At 37.7% G+C, this 22,500-nt stretch overlaps 1 protein-coding gene across 5 annotated transcripts in view; it reads left to right on the top strand.

Annotated features, from left to right (window-relative positions):
• Nucleotides 1–22,500, top strand: part of DLG2 (discs large MAGUK scaffold protein 2) — a 770,443-nt gene that overhangs the window by 336,369 nt on the left and 411,574 nt on the right. For all 5 annotated transcript variants that reach the window (XM_065626935.1, XM_065626939.1, XM_065626938.1 and 2 more), the window contains one exon: nucleotides 16,712–16,765. In XM_065626935.1, coding sequence (XP_065483007.1) covers nucleotides 16,712–16,765 — 54 coding nt within the window. The remainder of the gene's footprint in view (nucleotides 1–16,711; nucleotides 16,766–22,500) is intronic.

The following is a 22,500-nucleotide window of genomic DNA, read 5'->3' as shown; positions in this document are numbered from 1 at the left end:
GACAATGTACTCTGTAAATTAAACTTTTTTTATAAGCTCATTAAGAAATATAACAGACTAGCTGTAACCACTTTCACAATAAGGGATCTATTTTATGTCCTAAAAGATGATGGTTTAATCTTTAGCTGTTCAAGCTGATGAAGAATTGGCTAATTATTTATGCTCTCACTTTTAAGTCTTCCACTTCTCTGAGAAGTAAATGGTACCAATTATGTTATGAGATCATATGAACAATGGTATTTGGTCAAACCAAAGGTCTCTTCAAGCCATTATACTAAATAATATACAGAATGTTTATGGAAGGAGTTTTAAATGAAAGGAAAAGTTACCTGTTCCTTGCTATATGTGATTCATGTTTCAGAATTTCCACAAATTATCATGTTCATTTGCTCAAATAAGATATTTTCTGAAATATACTTTGCAGGATATTGCATTTTAGTTCATACTGAAGTATTTTTGCAACATTTAAATTAGTGTAGAATATTCTCATTAACCAAATCAATAGCAGGTGCAGGGCTGGAGGGGGGAAGCAGCTTTCAATCTCTCTTTTGTCACCTCCACTCTGCAAAACTACACGGATTTTGTTGCAAAGCCTTCTTTGGATCTTTGCAGAAATTGGTTTGCCTGGAAGTTTTACCTTAGGTTGTTTACCATTTGTTTTTTTCTTTGATAAATTTTATATCATTTTTTTTCCTAAGATACTGCTCATCAAAAATGTACTTGTGCTCAATTGTGAAAGTTTTTCTGGTTTTTGAAATAAAATATTTTGTTCTAAACCAGGCAAACCTTTAGGATTTTTTAATATTTCTTTTTTGTTTCCTTTTTTTAAATGAGTATTAATTGCTAAACTTGGCTTTATTTTTCAATTATTTTTGGTCCCTCTGACATTATTTTTCAGTCAACTTTGACCATGAGTATTTAGGGTCCTAAAATTAATTGTTACTAGTAGACAAAAAGAGACAGTTTAATACACAGGGAAGGACATCTTGTTTAAGGCCACTTATTTCCTACCCTTGGCCCCAGTACCGTGTAGTTTTCAACCTCTCTCCTCTCAGCCCTTCTCTCTCTCCACAAATAATTACTTCCTACTTCCTTTTGGAAGTAGTTTTTTTATGAGGATGTGAGGAATTAGGGAATATAAATGTTGTTATTTCCGGAATTTCTTCCTTCATACCTGATATTTCCATTTCATCATGACTACCTTGCAAGTCTGACATTCAGATTTGCTTTAGAGTTTCTTAGCCAAAGGGTGATATCTAGTTCCAGAAAATCTGTGTGATTTGTCAGAGCAGACAGCCCCTGTGTATGATGTACTCTCCTCTCAAAAATATGTTGTCACTAAAATCGTGAACTTACTGAAATATTCAAGACTTCTGTGGGCTCTGGATTTTACCGTGGGTAAAACTAGCATGTCTGTTCACTGATGGACGGAAGTCATGTAGTTTCTGCAGTATGACAATGCAACCCCTAAGTGCAAATAAACCTGGACAGGTAAATAACGATCCAAGTTGTGCAACATCTCTTTGGCAATGGAGGCTGGAGTAGTGTTCTTTGGGAGAGATAAGAAATCATCCATCACTCTCCTGTGGTTGTCAGAGTAGTTTTCTTGGATTTAGTCACAGTAAACAAATCTTTGTAGGTTGATTCTTAAGGTTTTTCACCAAAGTCCTTGCAGCACTTTTTCTTGTGCCAATTCTGTATTTAGTACCTTTCAAATTTTCCCTTTTTTCATGAACATTTTTTGGCTGTGATTTTAAGAGGATCTGAGAGCTAGGTGCTTATTGCATTGGAATATAAATATAGGGAGATCTCCTGAGTTCCAATGAGAAAAATCAGCTATAAAGAATTTCATCCTAAGTAACACAAAGGGAACATTTTAAATTTCACACATATATTTTCACTTCTGAATAGTGGAACACCATTTAGTTCAGCGGTTGCACTATTATCCCAAAGTGAAACAGCTGTCTGGGCTCTAATCTCACCCTCCTATCCTTCCAATGAGGTTTTTTGATTAACTTTTTATTCTTAGGATAGCAATTTGTACCAAGGATCTAATTAAGAACTTTATGTAACACAGCCAAAGTCCTCCTTTTGCAAGTCTGTCTCACCTCAGTCCTACTAATGTTGCAGCTTTCAGTATGAAGCATTCAGAAATGTCTGATATTTCAAGCTATCTCTTCTGGTTGAAAACAATTTCAGCTATTGAGAATCGGGAATGGGATACATTTGATTCTTTAGTGCCGGTAAGGAAAACTGTAATAGTTCTCTAAAATAAGTCAGGTTTTTAAAATTTAAATTCTGTGGGTTAGGCTTCTTTTGGGGTTGGAAATGGCTTAAACTGAACTTCTATGTTGAGCTGAATGAATGCAGACTTCTGACCATAGGTGTTCTGTGTTTCTTACTGATGAATGGGTGAGTGGGAAAGAAGAGCCTTTGATAACATCTGGTGATTTCTGGGGAGAAAATGCACAGTTCTAAATATCTGGAGTTAAAAGATAGTGCCAACATTTCTTTTTTATCATTAATTTAATGATGAAGAGAAAAGATAGCTAGATTGCATATGTATCTTATTTCCAGAAAATTGTATAATTGAGATATAGCTTTTAAATGAGGGGGTGTTTATCAACTGAATTTAATAAATATAAATTGAACACACAGATATTAGTGCTTATCACCAAATGACATACAATAATATGCTATTGTCTATTTTGTATAAAATAGAACAATTAAGTTGACTGATCTCTTGTATGTTTACATCAATATGTGTTACTAATTTTAATCTCGTTGCTTTTAAATATTTTGAAAAAAAAATTTCACTTATATTAGTGTCGTGTGCACTGGAAATATTTATTTTCCCATATGCAGAATGATGCTTTTGGTGACGGGGTTAGATGAGTCAGATAGAGCACACTGGCAATGAAAGAAAATAGTAAATTGTTTTCTTCCATGCGAAAGGTAAATTTGAAGAGGTATTTTTAAATGAAAATACACTAATATTGTGCGGAAGAGATATATATCTGAACTGTTAAGTATGTTATCAACAATCTGAAGAATTATTCAGCTACTAACTGTATCAGGTTAGTAGTAAGCTAATAAGTGAGCAAAACTAAGTGCCTTCAATACAAGACAGGCTGATAGGAAAACATGTTTGGACCTCTGTTTGTGTATCACTAGAGAGCTTATACTGTAATCAAAGATGACATTTCAAAATGTGTCACAAAGCATATAGTGGCATGTGAAGGATGGTCTGACTTTAACTTTGGAGTCTCCTGATTTCTCCTTGTTACAGCTGCCCTAAAAAAACTAGAGCCTCCCGCAGATTCTGTGTTATTCTTGCTGTAATATTTTCTATGTCATTTTTCTCCCGCTCCTCTGAAGCACAAGATGTTCCCATTTCTTGTCCTCCCAACCAAACATTTATTTAGTATCAGGGTCAGGTCTACAGTGGGGTTTTTATATGTTAGTGCTCAGAATTGGTGCGCCTGCCTGTGAAGGTGGGTAGCTTATGGAAAGGACCGTCAGATTAGGTGTTAATTTGCCCCAGACGTCCTATGGCGAAAGTCAGGATTTACAGCAGGCTGAGAATGGTAAAGACGATATTTCTGTCAGGCATCATAATTTACTGTCTGAGGGGGATATGTTGAAAATTTTCCATTTCATTTGGAGGGTGGAATTGGTGCCTAAAGACACAGGGTAGGAGGAGACTGGATCTGTCCAAATGGGTCTGTGGTAGAGGCTGCCTCGTGTCTGATTGTCGGTTGCATGAGATAGATGTTGGTTTTTGAGGCTGAAGAACTTTTGTACAGGGGCAAGGGAAATCTGATTTCCTAAATCTGAATATTTTCAGGACTGCACTCTTGGATTCTGCTGCCTGTATTCAATCTGTGTCCTGCCTTAAGCAGACTGCTCCTTTTGTGTTATTAATTGCTATGCTTAGTCCTCTTCCAGGAGTTCTGTCCTAGCACCTGATGTATAGTGCATAACTTCCACTGCTTGCTTTGTCAGGAAATGCTGTTTTGTTTTGTGGGGTTTTTTTTCCCTTCTAACAGTAATCAAAGCTTATTTCTGAAAGTCCTTTCCTGGAGCTTCTCTATTAAAAAAAAAAAAAAGAGACACTATCATATCAGAGACAGTCATCCCAGAGCTGCTTATCATTATTGTTATTATTATTATAGAAAGAAGCTGCCTTGACGTTATGAACTGTTTAATATTCCAGTGTTTTGGGGGATCATGTAAATGTATGAAAGGTTGTTGTGACATTTGAAGTTCTCCTAACTGATTTGCAAACCCATCTTCTCAATCTTGGTAGATCAGTTCTGACAGTTTTTAGGATTTATGTCTCTGTGATTGTTGTGTTTATTGTTCAATACAGTGACAGTGAGAGGTCAATGTTGTCTCTGTGTACAAGGAAGTTTGTTTCATTTTGTGGATTAAGCGGCTTTTAGTTATACACATTCACACAGTAAATCCAGAGAGTGCAGAACTGTCCCAGTCCTGTCCAGGTCACTGTTATTAATGTAAACAAATAGTAGCACCCTAGATTTTTGTGTTTTACACAGCAGAAAACATGTCTTGAAATCAGTAACTAAAAGATATTATGTAATCTAAGAACGGTCACATATCAAAGTGGTGCCTTGTGTTACTTTTTGTGACTGCCTCATCAGTAAAAGTGCCATGTTACTTGCTGGTAAATAAGTCACTGTTGAAATTGCCCCCATCCAGTTTAGTTCCGGTTAAGATAATAATTTTTTTACTCAGTGTTTCTGCATCCAATTTTAGCCAAAACAACACTGTTTAGAAATGACAGAATTTTAAAATGTAAAGATGAGGAAAGACTTCATAGGTCATGTTGCCCATCTGCCAGAATGTGAGTACTGCCTAAAGTATATATTTTAGTGCTTAGCTTGAGTTTATACAGAGAGGCTTCTATCCCTCCTCTAGGGAGATTATGCTGTAGTTTGTTGAATTTGTCACACAGTTGTATCAGTGTATAAAATCTGTTTGCCTGCCCTTGGCGTGAAATTGAAAAATATTCCCATGTTAAAAATCACAAAATATTTGTTGAAAAACAGGGAAGTATAATTTTTCTGATATGAAGTGTTTCTCAGCATCACTCATAACATCAAATAAATTTTGTTTTGACATTTCTTCCTTTTGTTTTATTCCATCTTCTTAAGTCTGTCTTTTTAGTATTGATACACCTATTTACACCCCTAATCTAATGTTGTTAGGTTCACAAAGATGCTCTTCCCTTGTTAATTCTTGATCAGGAATGGCCTTCATTTTTTGGGGAGGCTTATAATTTTGATATAAGTAAGCTGTATTTTTGAGGTCCTGCGCAAGTTATTTGAAAGACTGTCAGTCTTGCTTTACCCTCCAGCCACTTTGTGCTTCTCAGACTTGTAATGGCCCCAGGCGCTTTCTTTTCTTAAGCAATGGCATACCATAGAGCTGCTTTTATGGCACTCTTACTACTCATCTCAAGTTCAGTCCCTTTACATGGTTTCACTATTCTACAAACCTGTGGTGCCACGTTGCGTTGATTTTGCATTTTGAAATTTTTGGGTAAATGCTATTTCTAAGAAGTCAGAGGTTGACAGTAATATCATCTTAATAGACTATATGCTAGGAGAAGAGGGTGTAGCTTTCCTTCTCTGTGGAAAACTCCTCTACAAATAATAACCAGTTGCTACTTTATGTGTTTCTATTTTACACCGTAACTTTCCTTGTGGCTGCGTACTGCTTCCACTTCCTCTTTGTTGCTTCTGCTACTCAAATCAACATTTTCTTTTATAATTGAAAACCTTGTTCTTTTACCTTCTCATGTTCCAGTCTCATCTCCAATACATGATTGTAGATCTGTCAGAAAACAGGATGAATAAATAAAAGACACTGAACAAATGTCTGTTCTCCCGTGAAACTTCAGAGTACGTGTCTTGCAGGCAAAGCAGACTCGACTTAGGGAATTTAACTTTACTGCCAGTTAACGCGAACATTTAATTATTGAGCTGGGTATTGAGAAACAAAGATGACAATTAGTTAAGCTGAGAGGGAGAACACATCTTTGCCAGGCTCAGCTTGCACCTCTCCTCCCTCTGGTCACCACTGCAGGTCCAACTCAGTCCCTGCAGTGAGGTGAGGGTGGCACCAGGGCCTGGGGTCAGGGCATGGTGGTTTCTCTCTGCCTCTCCTTTTTCCTCACTCTTTTCTTCCTTATTAATTGTTTCTTCTCCTCGCAGAGGTGCCTGCAGCACCTACTACCACACTCTGGCTGTTTGTGCCCAGTACAAGGTGGAAAGAAGGCAGGAATAATATGAGCTTCGTGTTCAAGTGGGGCATATTCCTTAAAAGAAAAGCTTGAATGTAGCAGATTAAGGAACAGAATCATAGAATCATAGAATGTCCTGAGTTGGAAGGGACCCACAAGGATCACTGACTCCAACTCTTGCCCCTGCATAGGACAACCTCAAAACTCACACCATGTGTCTGAGGGTGTTGTTCAATCGCTTCTAGAATATTGTCAGGTCTGGGGCTGTGACACCTCCCTGGGACAATAACAAGGTACAAAGTCTAGAAACTGGATTGATTTGGTTTTGTTTTCCTATTTGCAACTTTTTAAACTGAGGGAAATCGGTCCTAAAAACAAAAGAAAATGACATGTCTGTATTTCCACCAAGTATCCTAAAACAAGATTTCATCAGCCTATAAGGAGCATTCTCTTTTTTCACCAAACACTTGATGGTATTACGCAGATTCACGTGGAGAGTCCTTGCTAAGCTTGGCAGCCTGTGACATTCCTGCTGGGTGCTACAATCTGTAAAATTATGGAAAAAATGGCAGTTCTGGCATGTGCTGTCCTGCACGTCACCCGCAGAGCACCCAGTCTCTCAGGCAGAAGGATGTCAGTGAGAAAACTGAGACTAAAAATGGGTGGCAAGCCCCATAGTAAAATACCACATAGTTGTAATTTATGTAACAGTTCATCTCCATTGAAAAATGCATTTTCTGCCACACGAGGCAAAACCTTGTAAAATGCCTGACTCGGTCTAAAGCCTGGATAGCCTCACTTTAAACACTGATATCTCTTATCTCTGGAAATAACATCCTGTGAGAGCAGTGGTTCTGCAGTAATTTAGGCTTTGAATAAAGCTGTCAGCAAGCAATATATCTGAAATTATTTTGTTAAATTTGTTAATCGTGTAGTGATTCTGGGACATGAAGGAACACTCTGGGACATCAATTAAAACTTTTCCAGAGGACGTTAGAAGTTTACTTCTACTGACATAAAAATCAAAACCTTCTTTGCTCCAGCACAACCCAATTTAACTTTGAATTTGTTGCAGGTTTTCGAAGTCAAGTTTAATTCTTTAACGTCTTCCTAAATACTGTTAAATATACCTTCATTGAGCTAAAGCATTTTGCAGAATAGCTTTGTTCCTACACATGCTTAGCTAGAATCAGTGAGTTAAGTTGATGCATTTTATGAACCACAGTAAACTCCAGCTCTTCTCCTGGCAGTTTCAGTGCTGGAACAGGATCAGTGGTGATTTTGCTGATTCTGTTATACCTGAGAACCTTTCTAAAACCCTAAAGATGCTTCTTCTGTATTTCTTATTCTTTCCTGTCTATGGAGAGTTAGATGCAGCACCATTAAGTCTTGGTCTCTTCTGCTCTTACCAAGCAGAGGCAAGTGCTTGTTGATATTGATTCCATTATTTCTGGACTACTGTATACAGTGCTTGATGTGATTGATTAGTTCCTGAAAGAAGATGTTTGGTTCTTTGGAATTTATGTTCTGATAAACCTCTTGAATAGATAGCGAATTCTGTTAAAGTAATTTTCCTATTTCACTTTTAGTTTTACATTCATTTTTCTTGTTGTCATCTTCGCCTGAGTTGTAATTTTAAGTCCGTTTGTTTCTGTGCTTTTGGGACTGGTTATAAATTCTCCATGCAGGAATAAATGTAACACTCAACCTGCGGGCACTTCAGGCTGTGAGAAGGTAACAGAATAAGATATGGCAAAACTGCTTTGAGAGCTTAGTGTACCATGATTTTAAAAGTAAAAAGTTGTTCCATGGACGATGCAGCCTTCACTTTTGAGGAGAAAGGAGGGATAGAATGGCTTTGGTTTTGCTTTCATTTTGTTTTCCTCTGAGATAAGTTTGATCTTTGTGGACAGTAAGACTGAATCATGCACTGTAACATGCACCTGGGTCAAATAGGATGCCTAAAACCAGGTGCATGCTTTTGTCATAGTATGTGTTTGAGTGTATATGTATACATGTGTATGTGCATCTTTGTATGCATACAGGTGTCTATATATGCATATGTACACGCACTTGTCACTTAGTCTTGATAGTTTCTGTAGAAGGTTAAAATCCAGTTGGAGAGAAAAAATATTTCTGTATAAAAGTATGAAGGAGTCTATGCTCCTGAGTAATGCAATAAATTAACTTTTTTCAGTTAAAAGAACTTGACAGGTATTTGGGATTACTTTCGTGTTCTATTGTGCATCTCTTCTTGAGTGTAACAGTCTTTTATAAAAAAATCACATATTCATTAAAAATCACATAAAAATTTCATGTTTTTATATGTCAGAGTAATGCCTATAATAGACATTAAATACAAAAGAACAAGCAACTTAGGGAGGAGGGGATCCCCCAGATCTGAAAAACTGCACTGGCGTTACCTTACTTTCATGGAGCTGCTGGCTAAATGCATGCATCCACTATAAATCCTGCCAAGAGAAAAACAAAACTAATATTGAGTATACACGTATTTGCTCAAATTTTTAATCCATCGAAGCAGATCAGTGTTTGACCATTAACTTCAGTTATGCAGAGACTTTCACCCAGAAATTTTTAGATCTGATAGATGTAGCAGAATGTCATTAAGGCATTTAAAATGGAAGATGTATCCAGTTTGATAATTTCGCAGTATAATATAAGTTAGCTTAGCTCTTAGGTTTTCAGTAGCATCAGGCCATAACACTTTATTTTTGCAGCGTATCTTTCCACTAATATTGATTGTAGTGTCAAGGCAGATTTTTCAAATGTTTCAACCTTTTATAAAATTGTTATGAATAAGATCTGAAAGACATGTATCCGTATCGGAAGTCAGAGTTTTGATGATAATACACTTATAAAAAGACCATATGGAATGTATTTCTATTTTTGTTCTCAATTCTAATGTTTCCACATCCAGACTTAAGAACATATCAGAAACTGGCATCACCTGGGTTGGTTAAATCTGTTATTTTTGTAAGAGATGTGATTTAACACAGACTTTGGGGAAAGTTCTGAAGTGCAGTGGAGATCAGATCAGAGATTTAGGTAACGAATGTTTATGGCCCATTCACTTTCAAAAGGCTGTGAACATGTGCTGGAGCAGTATTCGAAATACAGGGTTTAGGCCTAAATTTCTGTTCAAAGCTAGAGCACTGGGGTAAGACACTTTGCATCAATTTTTTTTGTGAGTCAGTGGAGATGTGATAATGGGACCTCCGTGTGAGTCTTAGTATGGCATTTGGCATCCTAGAACGAGACAGATGGATCCACCCTGCCTAGTGATAGGAAGGTTAACACCTCAAAATTTAATGAGTAATAACATTTAGTTGAATAATATCTTCACTGGAAATTCAGATGTATCATAATTATCCCTCATTCTCTATGGAGCTTTTCCCACTGACATTTCTGTGTCCTTCACTGGATTTGATATTGGGTAAAAAGTCACCATTATGTTAATCATTGCTAATTCAAACTGTTAACAGGCAGTACCTGGTGAAACTCAACCACTGTAAAGTAGGTGCTTTCTTGCCATTCCTTCTGGCAACCTGTGGATCTGCACAGAAATGCTAGGTTTTCCTTAGGTCTACATTATTTTTTTGTTCAACAGTGTCACAGCTAATGCAATTTTAAATAGGAAATTATTCCTACAGATTAAGTAAAAACCAACGCAAAACCACAAGCTCAAATGTAAGGCCACATTATTTGAAAGGTACTATTTACCTTTAAATTAAATGGCTTTATATGGGGTTGTATTATTTATGTAGGGAAAAGCCTCAAGGATTTCTTGAGGCATTTTTCTTCTATTCTTGACAGCTGCAGCCTGGAAGCAAAGCTGCTTCTGACTTTTGTTTTATGTCTCTAAGTAGAGGCAGGATTGTTTGCTAAAAAATGATTCTTTAGATGTTCAAAAAACTCCCTATCTTTTTACATTTTCTGTTTAATAAAAAGCAAATGACTTTTTCTCCTTCTTGGTCTTACAGTTTGTAATTCAGTGGTAGATGCAACGAAGATTCTGTGTGTTCTGTGATCTCGAGGCCTCATAGCATGCCAGAGAATTACTGTTCTGACATCTAAATTATCATTTAATCTTTTCTGCCATTGTATGTCAGTGTAGATCTTTTTCTACATTTATGAAACTTTTGAAAATATGAACTTAATTTAAACTAGTTCAGTGTTAACTTCCCAAGGCCTCAAACAGTCTGACACATTATATCTGAGAGATGCAGCATGCCCTATTCATGTACAAATATAGGGGCTGCTCCACTTCACGTTATTAAGACAAAAGTTGTTAACATTTTAAAATAAAGTGAAACTGCAGCTGAATATTACAGAGGGTATTTTAGAATTTAGACCTGGCTACCCGGGAGAATGAGCCCTTAATTCTGATGTACAGTCTAGAGAGTCAAGTGTTTGCAAAAGATGGTAATAAGCCACTGACAACTCAACTTACTTTTAAAATGGTAATACACACAGTGTTGTATTACTCTAAATTTCACCACCTCTTTATTTTGAGTTTACTTAGAAGTATTAGTGTAGATAATGATGGTGATTCCTTAGCAGGAAAACAAGCAATTCAGAATTCTGTGTCAAAATTGCAGCTGGGAATACCTGTATGCGGCTAGTTTCAAAATGATCATGTAGTTGTTTCAGTTTTTTCTGGTTAAGAAGTAATGCGCTGTGCTTGTTATTTGTAAATTAGTTACCATATACCTATGCAAGTAGTTTCACAGTCTGGTGTTGAATACAGCGCTGCATAGTAGGAACAGTTAAAGCAAGGAGTAACAGATGATCCAAAAAGAATGAAATCCAATATAATATGGATAATCTATAAAACTGTGAATGCTTTAAGTAAAATGAGTCAACCAAGATAATGCTAGCACTCATGGTAGAGGGAAAGTTCATCTCGTCTGAGAGGTATGAGTCATGTCATACACTTGTAGAGAATTTGGTAGCAGAATAAATGTTATGAAGTAGAGCGTGTGCCTTTTTGTTCTCTTTCTACTGGCTTCAAGTGCTTTCACTGTGTCTTGCTTTCAAGTTGTGCTTTTGGTGGAAAAGCAACTAGACTGTCTGGCTTGCTGCAAGCAGAACAATCTCATATATATTTCTGGAAGCAAAGTCTGTTGTGCTCAAGTCCTTTAAAAAGAAGAAAAAAAATCTTCCTTCTTTTTTTTTTTTTTTTTTTTTTCCCCCAAGCTATTCAAGTTTTGTCCCAGCTATGGCAATCTGTCACTGCAGCTGTCAGTGTGATGCCTTTTCTTCCAAGCACAGAGATGGCTCAGCTGAAAGCCCTGCTACAAGTCAAGGGCAGGAAAAAGGTCTGTGCAGGAAGCAGTAGTTATAAGGCTGATGGGCCATGTGGTACATTGTCAGCAAAATAAAATACTTCAAATGTAAGGATTAGTGCAGAAAGGAAAGTGCAGGAGAAATGGGGAAAACAGGATCACTCAATTCACTACACTCAGTAAAATTCCCTCTTTCAGTGATTGGTTTGGATTTATTTTGCAGCTGGACAATTGTGAATGTGCTCATGAAGGCATCTTCCCATCTTTATCATCTGATTGCAAAGTCTGGGAGCCCTATGTATGCTACATGACTTAAAAGAGGGCTGGGTCCTTCATGAACTGATTACTACTGATTTGAATTCATCCTGCAAGTAAGGAAATTAGACATGTAAAATTTAAAACTGCCTACATTTAGATGGATTATTTAGTTCTTGCCAACCAACATCTCTTAAAACTTTGAACAAATTAAGCCGGTTTTTTCTAGAGTTCTTTCACAGCTGGGAACAGCTAGGTAAAAAATAATTAAATGCTTTGCTTAAGACTGCAGAGCAGGTCAAAGGGCAGAGCTAGGAATAAAGTCATTATCCTTGTCTTCCAGAAGTCATTATCCTTGTCTTCCAGAAAGCTACTTCTTCTCACCCAGTCTCAAACTTAGATCCTTTATCTATGTGTGGGTATATAGAGTGTGACAAATAAGAAGCAGCACTGCCTCAAAGGCACAGTAGGCAGAGATTCTCAAAAGAATCTAGAAACTTTTTTTGTGTGCATTTCTTAATTTATGCACAGTTGGAAGTATTCTTGATGAGCTGATGAACGGCTGTGATAGATTTGTCAGTGTTCTCTCTAAGAAGTGAATAGATATCTGGCTAACTTTTTTTTGAGAATTTGGTGAATCAGTGTATGTGATGTGTTTTTAAGTCAGAATAGATAGAGACACATCATCCTGGAAGGCAAAATCCTTCTGACTCCCTGTTGCTACTGATCTCCTCTTGACCTGTCCCTTGAGTAACTGCACTGTGATAACAGGACTATTTTGATGCTATTGCGTACTCCACGGCTAGCGCTATATTTAGGGCTCTCTCCAGTGGTTGCCTTCTCAACTCTGCATGATTAAAGTCTCCTACTTTAAAGCATGAGATACAAACAGGATGCAACCAATAAAAACGCCTCAATTTCCTGCACTTAAATGCAATGTTGTAGCTCAGGATGTCAGTGTTCTTCAAGCTACCGTATGCTACAGAGACTGAAGCAAAATGTTTGTATTAAATCAGTGTTCCCATTTAAAAAAAAAAATCACCACACAGACTTGCTGCCCCACACATGCACACGCACATACACATGCAGAGATAGGAACAGAAGGAACAGAAAAGAAAAATGCACTGATTATATTAGTTGTGAGTGAACAGTTATAGTCACTATATCCGTCTGAAACTATTGTTCTGTGAATTTTCTCACGCCTGTCTGTCTGAACGGTGGCAGAAAATCATCAGTTTGATAGCTGAAGTTCAACTCTTCCAATCAGTAAAGAATACAGTAAGCACCAGGTTAAAATGAGCTCTGAAAGATATTCTTGCTTGGATGCCAATTCTTTACAGGCTCTGTGGGAAGGTCAGGCAGGGAAGGATCATGCTATTCGAAGGAGCAGCTTAAATGCTCAGACTTTTGCTGTGGAAGGGCTGATGGGCCAAGTGAGAACCTGGGTGCCAGGAGTAGGTAAGAAGCTCACAAATGGAAACATCCTGGCGGGTGCCTCCTGGAAACCTTGTCAAGGCTCGTGAAGGACAAAGGGTAAATTGTGGCTTGCCAACCTGACAACTTTCTGTGATGAGATAAGTAGCTCCGTGGATGAGGGGAAATCAGTAGGTGTCTTTTGCCTTGATTTTAGCAAGTCTTTCAGCACAAATTCTCAGTCTTGTAGCCAAATGAGAGAAAGAGCAAATGGATGGATGTGAAACACTGGCTAGACCACCAGACCCAAAGAGCAGAGGTCGGCAGTTCAAAGTCCAGTAATTGACGGCAAGTTACTTGTGGTCTTTCCACAGAGCTGGTGCTGGTGCTAATGCTGTTCAACACCTTCATTAAGAACAAGAATAGTTAGATTGAGTGTACTATCAGTAAGGTTTTAGATAACACCAGATTGGGCACAGCAGATGATACATTGCAGACTTGCCATTCAGAGGGATCTCAATAGGCAGGAGAAATAGGCTGAGAGGAACCTCATGAAGTTCAATGACAACAGGCAGAAGTTCCTGTACTTGGACAAAATAAAAGATACAGCAGTGCCAGCCAGGCACGGTCTGGCCAGGCAGCAGCTTGGCAGTCTGGAGGATCACAGAATCGGAGAATCACACAATCACACAATCACAGAATGGCTGAGGTTGGAAGGGACCTTTGGAGATCAGGTAGTCCAACCCACCTGCCAAAGCAGGTTTACCTAGAGTAGATCACAAGTTGCAACGAATCAGCCATGTGCCCTTGCCATGGTGAAGGCTAATAGCAAACTGACCTGCACTGATAACAGCCTTGGCAGCAGTTTGAGGGACTCATCAGCTGTGAGACTGCACCAGGAGTACTGTGTCCAGCTCTAGGCTCCCCAATATGCCAAAGTGTGCTGGGTGGAGGATAACCAAGATAGCAGTGCACACAACAGTGACTGGGTCTGGTGCACAGAACATAAAAGAAAAGGCTGGGAGAGATCGGTTTGTTCAGTCTGAAGAAGAAGAGGCTGTGGGGATAATCTAATTGCTGTCTTCAACCATCTCAGGGATGGTTAGAGAGGAGACAAAGCCAAACTGCTCTCAGAATTGCACGGGAGAAGTACGAGGATAAAGACACAAGGGAAATTCTGATTAGATATAAGAGAAAACTCTTCTCAGTGGGGGTGGTGAAGCACTGAAACAGAGATCCAGAAAGGCTGTGAAAGTCCTTCTGAAAGCAAGGATGACCAATACTGTGAAGGACATGCAGCTTCTGCTTGTGCTTGTAAGAGGAAGTAAAAGGAGTAACTGAGTTTTCAAAAGAAAATCTGAGTCTCCCAAATATTATTTTTTATAGTGTTCCCACAATTCCTAGTTTCCAATTGAGAAATATCTTTACCTTTACTTCAGGAAAATCTGATATGGATGCAAGGCTTTGTTCCTCAATGGGTTAGAAGCGGTTGGTAATAGGAAAATGACTTCTGAAATATGTGCTTTTTTTGTTATTAGGTGTTATTTTTTAAAGCAGTGGAAAGATGCTTTCATTCTGGAGATTGCAAATTTTGTTTATATTTGGTAGTAGACCTTCTCACAGTGTGTAAAAATAAAAATAAGATAAAATCAACTAAAGGCTAAATTTGGTTGAGACAACAGAATACTGTAAAAAAGAAATATTTTTCTTCCTCTAGCAAAGGTGACAATCTTCAAGTGCATGGAGTTAAATAATCATGTAACTAAAAACTATGCTTCTAAAAAGGAAACCCTTTTTTAATCCCTCAGTGATAACACATTTATAAATAATTCCATATGCCTAAAGCTAAAAATATTATAATCAAACGGCCTTCAGCTTTTTTCTGTTACTCCAAAGTGTCCAGTGTTAAAGGGCACAATGGGAATAAATGGCTATGGGCATATAATGTATTTGCAGATACTAAGCATTTTAATATTAAACTGTACCTTACTATGATAACTGATACATGCCATGAAATATACACACATTAAATTGCATGCATTCCATTTTTGGTTTTTTTTTATTCACAGGTTACACAGTTGTATATAAATAATGGCATTATCATAAGTAGCTGTTGTGCAGTAACATACAATTTCTCTGAAGAAAGAATTATCTTACAATAACTACACCAAAATTGGAAAGAAACTGTGACATCCTCAAAGCATGTGAATTGCTGTACTAATGTTACATTCTTAGTTTGGGTTACTTTACTTAGGTTTTGATATCCTGCAGTGAATATTTGGCAATAGACATATGATCAGTGTTTTCAGTAGTTCTGTAATCATCTCTGCCATGCACAAAGAGACTCTGGTCTATACAGCTTTGAAGTACAGATAGCCGTTCATTGACTAATACACAATGTTGATTAATAGAGCAAATGAGCTACTGTACTAGGCATGACTACATTCATCAGCCCACTAGAATGGCTGAAGAGTCTTTGCTGACCAAGCAGGCATCGGTCAGACAGAGAACAGGTACTCTCCATCACTTTTTATCCATCACTGACTACATGTTGATCCTTCTCCTCCTGAGTCTTTGAGCTATTACAGAATCACAGATTGGTTGGGGTTGGAAGGGACATCCAGTCCAACCCACCTGCTAAAGCAGGTTCACCAGAGTAGATCACAGAGGAATGTGTCCAGGCGGGTTTGAATGTCTCCAGAGAAGGAGACTCCAAACATCTCCCCCTTCCTTCTTCTTCCCACACCTTTTATACTGAGCATGATCATATGGTATGGAATAACCCTTTGGCCAATTGGGGTCAGCTGTCCCAGCCCTGCTCCTTCTCAGCTTCTCATGCACCTAGCACGGTGTGAAAGGCTGAGAGGTCCTTAACTACTTATCAACTATCAAAGCATCAGTGTCTTCTCAACATTATTTTCATTCTAAATCCAAAACACAGTGCTATAACAACTACTCAGAAAAAAATTACCTCTATCTCAACTGAAACCAGGACACATAAATATCATAGTATATGTGCATATACACATGCTACATACTGATAAGTAGTGTAAACAAAAAATGTTGTGGTTTATCATCTTGGTTTTGTTCAAACACAAAAAGTAGATTTGTAAGGTAAGGGCGGCTGAAATCCTCACCCCCAAGGTTGCCTAATTGTAAGCTGAATACATCGTATTTCTTATAGTTCTATTAAAAATGAATGACTAGTTATTATATATTCAGGATGTGATCTGAAGCCTAATGAAATTGAAAAGAAGGACCACAGTGAGCTCTGATTTGGAGGCTGAGAATCTATTTCCTTCAACGTTAATTGATTGAACAGTACTCAAAGTTATGTACTGTTGTACGATATAAATTCAAAGGGAAGACAGGCTTTTAGACTTTTAATTTAATGTATCTTTATGGGCATTTCAATATGAATGAATTTCATATATTGAAATTTATTTTCTCTCTTTTGTTCCTCTTTCAGGCAAGCCCTGCACCTATAATTGTCAACACAGACACCTTGGACACAATCCCTTATGTAAGTTTTTTTTTTTTAATAATACATAGAAACTGTTTATTTTCCCACAGCAATTCTATTCAGTATTGCATAAAAGTTATAAACAAATCTTACAACTAATCACGTCTTTTACAGTTATGTGGTTAATTTTTTCTAGAAGAAGAAATCAGGAATGATAATTGCACTCAGATGAATTATAGCATAATCTAGTCACATAATTTTTAGTTTAGACTTGAATATGTAAACTGTAACTTAGTAAAGATGGCCTTTCTTTGAAAAAAACTGTGATTTCATTAAGCCTTTCCCCCTTACCAGTAACATATAGTATGAATATTTCCTTTCAGAACAGCATGCAACCTCCTAGCTTATTAAGAAGATACCTAGAAGCACACTGTATTAGTAAAGTGGTGCAAACAGCTCTCCTTTTGTCTGTATTCCTTTTGTAGAGGAAAGCTGATAGTGATAAATAACAGCACAAACTAGATGACTCCATGTTTTCTTATTAATATCTCTTCACTTTTTTGACTTCTAGAAAAAACAATTTTACCCTAAAATAAATGCATGTTTTTATCAGAGTTTAAAAGATCTGCTTTTCTACAAGTATTTGATATTGTTGTTATTTTAGACTGTAAAAGCAACTATAGTTGCAGAAAAGGGAGACAAAGATAAAGTGAATACATAATAGGGTAAGAGGCTTAAATGACCAGAAGCAAGAAAAGCAAGAAAAAAGAAGCTAGCCAGACAGTATATAACCTTTGTCCTTGCATACCCTTAGTTATCTCTCTAAAGCTCCTAATTAACGTCTCTCATTCGCCATGTTTTGTCCACATCTGTTTCGTATTATACAAATGCATAAGCCTAATTATTTATCCACCTACACCAATCACATTGCTGGGTTCTGTCTTTCAGAAGACTATTGCTGAAGAAGTTTAATAGGGCTGTCCTGGACAGCTTGTTTTTTTCTGACAATTCATAAAACTTAGAAATTACTGTGCAGAACACATGTAAAGATCACAATCAAGAGCAATTTAGAAGAACGACAGTGCTGTAAAGCAGAAGAGAATTAAATCCCTTGTTGGGAATTTCAGCCATCGGGAAGAGTGGAAAAGTTAAATAACATTAGTCTTTTCATTTACATTCAGCTTTATTAAAAGACTTCCTATCATTTCTAAGTCTGTTTTCCTTCCTAACATCAGAACCATCTGCTCTGGTCTCACTTTCAACAGGTCTGGCTTTTCTTCTGTTTTAATGAGACATTTTACACTTAGTGTTCTCTAGGTCTACGAAGAGGGACATTGTGAGCCTCACTTCTCATTTCCAGTACTGGACCTGTGCCCAGGATACTCTACAGCTATGGTGTTAGAATTCCTAAATACAGATGCAATTACCCTAGTGACAAGACGTTCAATCAACATGATTTATTCCCATAACACAGTCTAGCAATACTTATACACTTTTGTACCACTTTTATACTACTGTTCCTTTCTCTTAAAAAAAAAAAAAGAAAAAGAAAAAGAAAAAATGACAAAACACATTCAAGAGAAATATTGACAGTAGACTGAAAGGTGCCTGTGGGCTGTTTGAGTCTCCAATACATGATGTGAACTAGATGAATAAACAGAAGGTGCTAGTTGTAAAAATAGACAGGTCTGAATTAGTCACCTTGTTCTTACCTGGTGCATGGGAAGAGTCATGTCTCTTAAATATGGGACACAGCAGAGATACCAAAGAGGGACTTATTTTGACTATCAAGTAAGAAATATCAAGGCGAAGCATATGTGCTGAGTGCAGGCAAAAATAGTGCACCGCAGGGCATGGGATCTTTGCTTTACAAATAGGCATTTCTTTCTGATCAGGATTTGAATGCTTGAACATTTTCCAAAATGAGACAGATAGACTAACATATGGACAAATGACCTCTTTCTCCAACCTAATATATGAGAGAGTGGGCTGGGAGACCTGTGTTGTCCTTCCTGCTCCCAGGACTAGTTCAGTTTAGGTTAGTTTGGTTTCATTTTGCGGTATTTCCTCCTACGAAGGTGCTGTAGTCACCGGGCCAGATACATGTTTGATTGTGTGTGCATCTCTTCCTGGCCCAGGGAACCTTTCAAAAACAGGTTTGCAGACAGCATGTGGTGGGTTGACTCTGGCCAATAGCCAAAGATTCTTCTCACTCCCCTTTCCTGTGGTTCAGGAAGAAAATAGAAGGAAAGCGAGAAAAGTTGTATATTGAGATAATGACAGTTAAACAGGGAAAACAAAAGCTGCATGGGCAGGCAAGGCAGAACAAGGAATTCACTTACTACTTCCCATCGTCAGGCAAATAAAATCACAGAATCATTTTGGTTTGAAAAGACCTTTAACGTCATCAAGTCCAATCATTAACCCAACACTGGCACGAAACCATGTCCCTAAGAACCTCACCTCTACGTCTGTTAAACCCCTCCAGGGATGGTGACTCCACCACTGCCCTGGGCAGCCTGTTCCAATGCCCAGCAACCCTTTCCAGGAAGAAATTTTTCCTGGAAAGCTACATTTCATCATGTGTAGCAGTTACTTGGGAACACAAATGCCATAACCATGAATCTCTTCTCTTTCTCCTCCTTTCTCTGAGCTCTTATTGCTTAGCACGACATCATATGGTATAGAATATCCCTTTGGTCAGTTGGGGTCAGCTGTTCTGGCTGGGTCCTCTCCCAACACTTTACCCATCCCCAGTCAACTCGCTGTTGGGGGATGAAGGGCAAAATGGGAAAGAGAGAAAGCCTTGACATTGCAGGTGCTCTTCAGCAAAAACGTTGGTGTGCTACCAACATTGTTCCAGCCACAAATCAAAGCAGAGAGTCATGTGTGCTACTGTGAAGAAAATTAACTCCATCCCAGGCGGACCCAGTGCAGCCTAGAATACCATGTGGGGGCCTGTAACACAGCTGGTAACACTGTGGGTTAGAGGAAAATCTTCCAAAACTGATGTCATTTATCTTACAGGAAATATCATTTAGCAGATATGTCCTAAAATGTTTTTTGTTGGTTTCTGTTTTGTTTTGTTTTGTTTTCAGACAAGTCAGTTCAGAGAGATAACAGAAAGCTGGATTTAATTATTATTTTGAAATAGGAACATGAGTCAAGCACTTGCCTTTTCAGCACTGTTAGGACTTCCAGACATGCCTGGAGGAAAACTGTAAATGCCTAGGAACATCTCTGGTTAACACTTAAGTATCCTCAGAGTTAGCTAGCTGTTTATTAAAGTTTCAGAAAGGTGTCATTCTTCTAGTTACCATGAAAAAGCATATAATACTATAGGGACAAATCTGTCTTTATCAAACATACTATACACAAGTGAAGAAAGTAACACCTTAAGTTCCAAATTCAAATTAATTAATAGCAATGCATATGGATCCTGAATTTGGCAGGAATTTAGATGAGATCTTGAAATTTCCATTACATAAAATTCAAAGGTATAAAGTCTTTCAGTATCACCAATTCACCTTGCAGATTCTTCCTATCTACTGTTTTGGCTGTGTAGAAATAGTTTCAAAGTTAAGTTTAGATGCCCATCTGCTTCCATTGATTTGTCACTAAGGATGACAGTATAGAATCACAGAATCACAGAATGTCCTGAGCTGGAAGGGACCCACAAGGATCATCGAGTCCAACTCGTGTCCCTGCACAGGACAACCCCACAGGTCACACCGTGTGTCTGAGGCCGTTGTCCAGTCTCTTCTTGAACACTGTCAGGCCTGGGGCCGGGACACCTCCCTGGGGAGCCTGTTCCAGTGTCCAGCACCCTCTGGGGGAAGAACCTTTTCCTCATGTCCAACCTGAACCTCCCCTGGCACATCTTCCTGCCGTTCCCTCGGGTTCTGTCACTGGTCGCTAAAGAGGAGGATCAGAGAAGTCAAGTTCAGTTATGATGTTTTCTGTCCAAAGCTGAAAGCAGCCGTGATGTGAGTGGGCATAGTGTAGTTGATCCTCTGTCATAACTGTAGCAAGTCTAAAACACCCAGAAGTGTTGATCTTCAGGGCCTGAGTCATCTTAGGTCCCTGCTATTCAGCCCCTCTTCAAGCCTTAAAGCACGTTTAGAGTCTAGGAATCCTCTTGTGGGAGGAACAGGCAGAAATGTTTAGAATTTACCAATCGGACAATGTTTCCTATGATCACATTCTTTTTCTCATATCTTGTTTTTCTCTAGTCTTAGATGCTTGTCCTTTAATTCTTCCATTTGAATGTGCCTTCCACAAATCTGAGTATCATTTCTAATTTAACTTGTTAAATAAAATTAAAATACAAGTGGGTATATATGCAAGTGATACTTCTCATGAAAATTTTGACATACTAGTTTTTGATTTCTGACTGTTGGGGTTTTCTAAAATGCTTTTCATGACAACTAGTGTTGTTTGCTCATGTTTTTGCAAAAAAAAAGAAAGCTACTTTAAAGAAATAAAACAATATATTTCTTTTTCTTTTATGAAAATCTATTTTTTCTTAAATAACTGATTTTCATTGTATTCACAATAACAAAGTTAAATAATCCATTTTATGCCTTATTTTCAAATTTTAAACACAGGAATAAGTCTAGATTTGTAAATGTTGGTGAATCAAAATGGGTTTACTTATCTCTGACATTAGTAGCCACAACTGATAGCCTGATACATCCCTAAATAAGGTCAGGCTATTTTTAATGTTGTTACATACCAGATGGAGACTTTCCATGATTTTGTTCAGCTGCTGGCTCAGCAGTGCAAGAAACCTCTCTCTTTGTTTTATTTATGTGATGTACCTTCAATGCATTTCCATTTCAATAGCATTTCTGCTCATCATCTTTTCCATCTTCCTTCAAAAATTCCTGAGTGCTTTCAGAGGGAAGGGGCCTCACAGCAACTATTAACATTCACAAAGCATTTCCACTGGTCCACCAGAATGAAATTTCCTTTTTACAGTTGGTATACAACTGGTAAGCTGCGTGATTTGTCTCATTAACATTCTAATGATTTAAATTCATGTAATTAAACCTTTTGGTACTGTGGACATTCTTCAAACCTTTCAGCTCAATAGTTTGGAAAAAAAATATCACCCGGTGAGGGACTGTTTTTATCAGTATGCTTTTCTGACATGAGATAAAAGAAAAGGCCTCATTCTGTTATACTGTATGTTATTCCTTATAATTTGGGCCTGCAGTGTACAACAGAAGAAACAGTTAATTAGCTTTGTTTCTAGGTTCAGTGGCTTGAAAACTTTGGCTTGCCAAGCTTTGGATGTGGGAATAAATTTGATAAGAAGCTTCGATGGTACAAAACGAATTATTCTATGGCATTTTAAGCACAATTAAACATTTGTGGGAGTTTGTTTGTTCTCTATTCTTTGACTGTAAATTTTAGATCTTTTTGTATAATGAGAAGCATTAATTTATTAACGTATGAATCATCTCAGTTTCTCTGTTGTACAGAATAAGCTTCATTTATTTATTTTTTCGTTTCCAAAATGCTGTATAGTTAAGTTAAAAGTAGCTATAAGTCTGGATTTGCTGCAACACTTTCAGAAATTGATGGGAATCTCCTTATTTATTTCATGATGGAATTTCTTTTTTCTTTTCCCTTAATAAAACATTAATATAAGTTCACTCAGGTACTGTGGTTATTCCCTTCCTCCTTCTGCCTTGTCACAGTGCTAAGATCTAGGGTATAGGTACTTTATTCTTCTTTTGGCCCAAATGAATTCCTTGTATTTCTTCAATCTGCCATTATTCTTCCAAATA

This window comes from Caloenas nicobarica, chromosome 1 (assembly GCF_036013445.1).
Source record: "Caloenas nicobarica isolate bCalNic1 chromosome 1, bCalNic1.hap1, whole genome shotgun sequence".
Lineage (NCBI taxonomy): Eukaryota > Metazoa > Chordata > Aves > Columbiformes > Columbidae > Caloenas > Caloenas nicobarica.
This window is presented reverse-complemented; position numbering and strand designations above follow the sequence as displayed.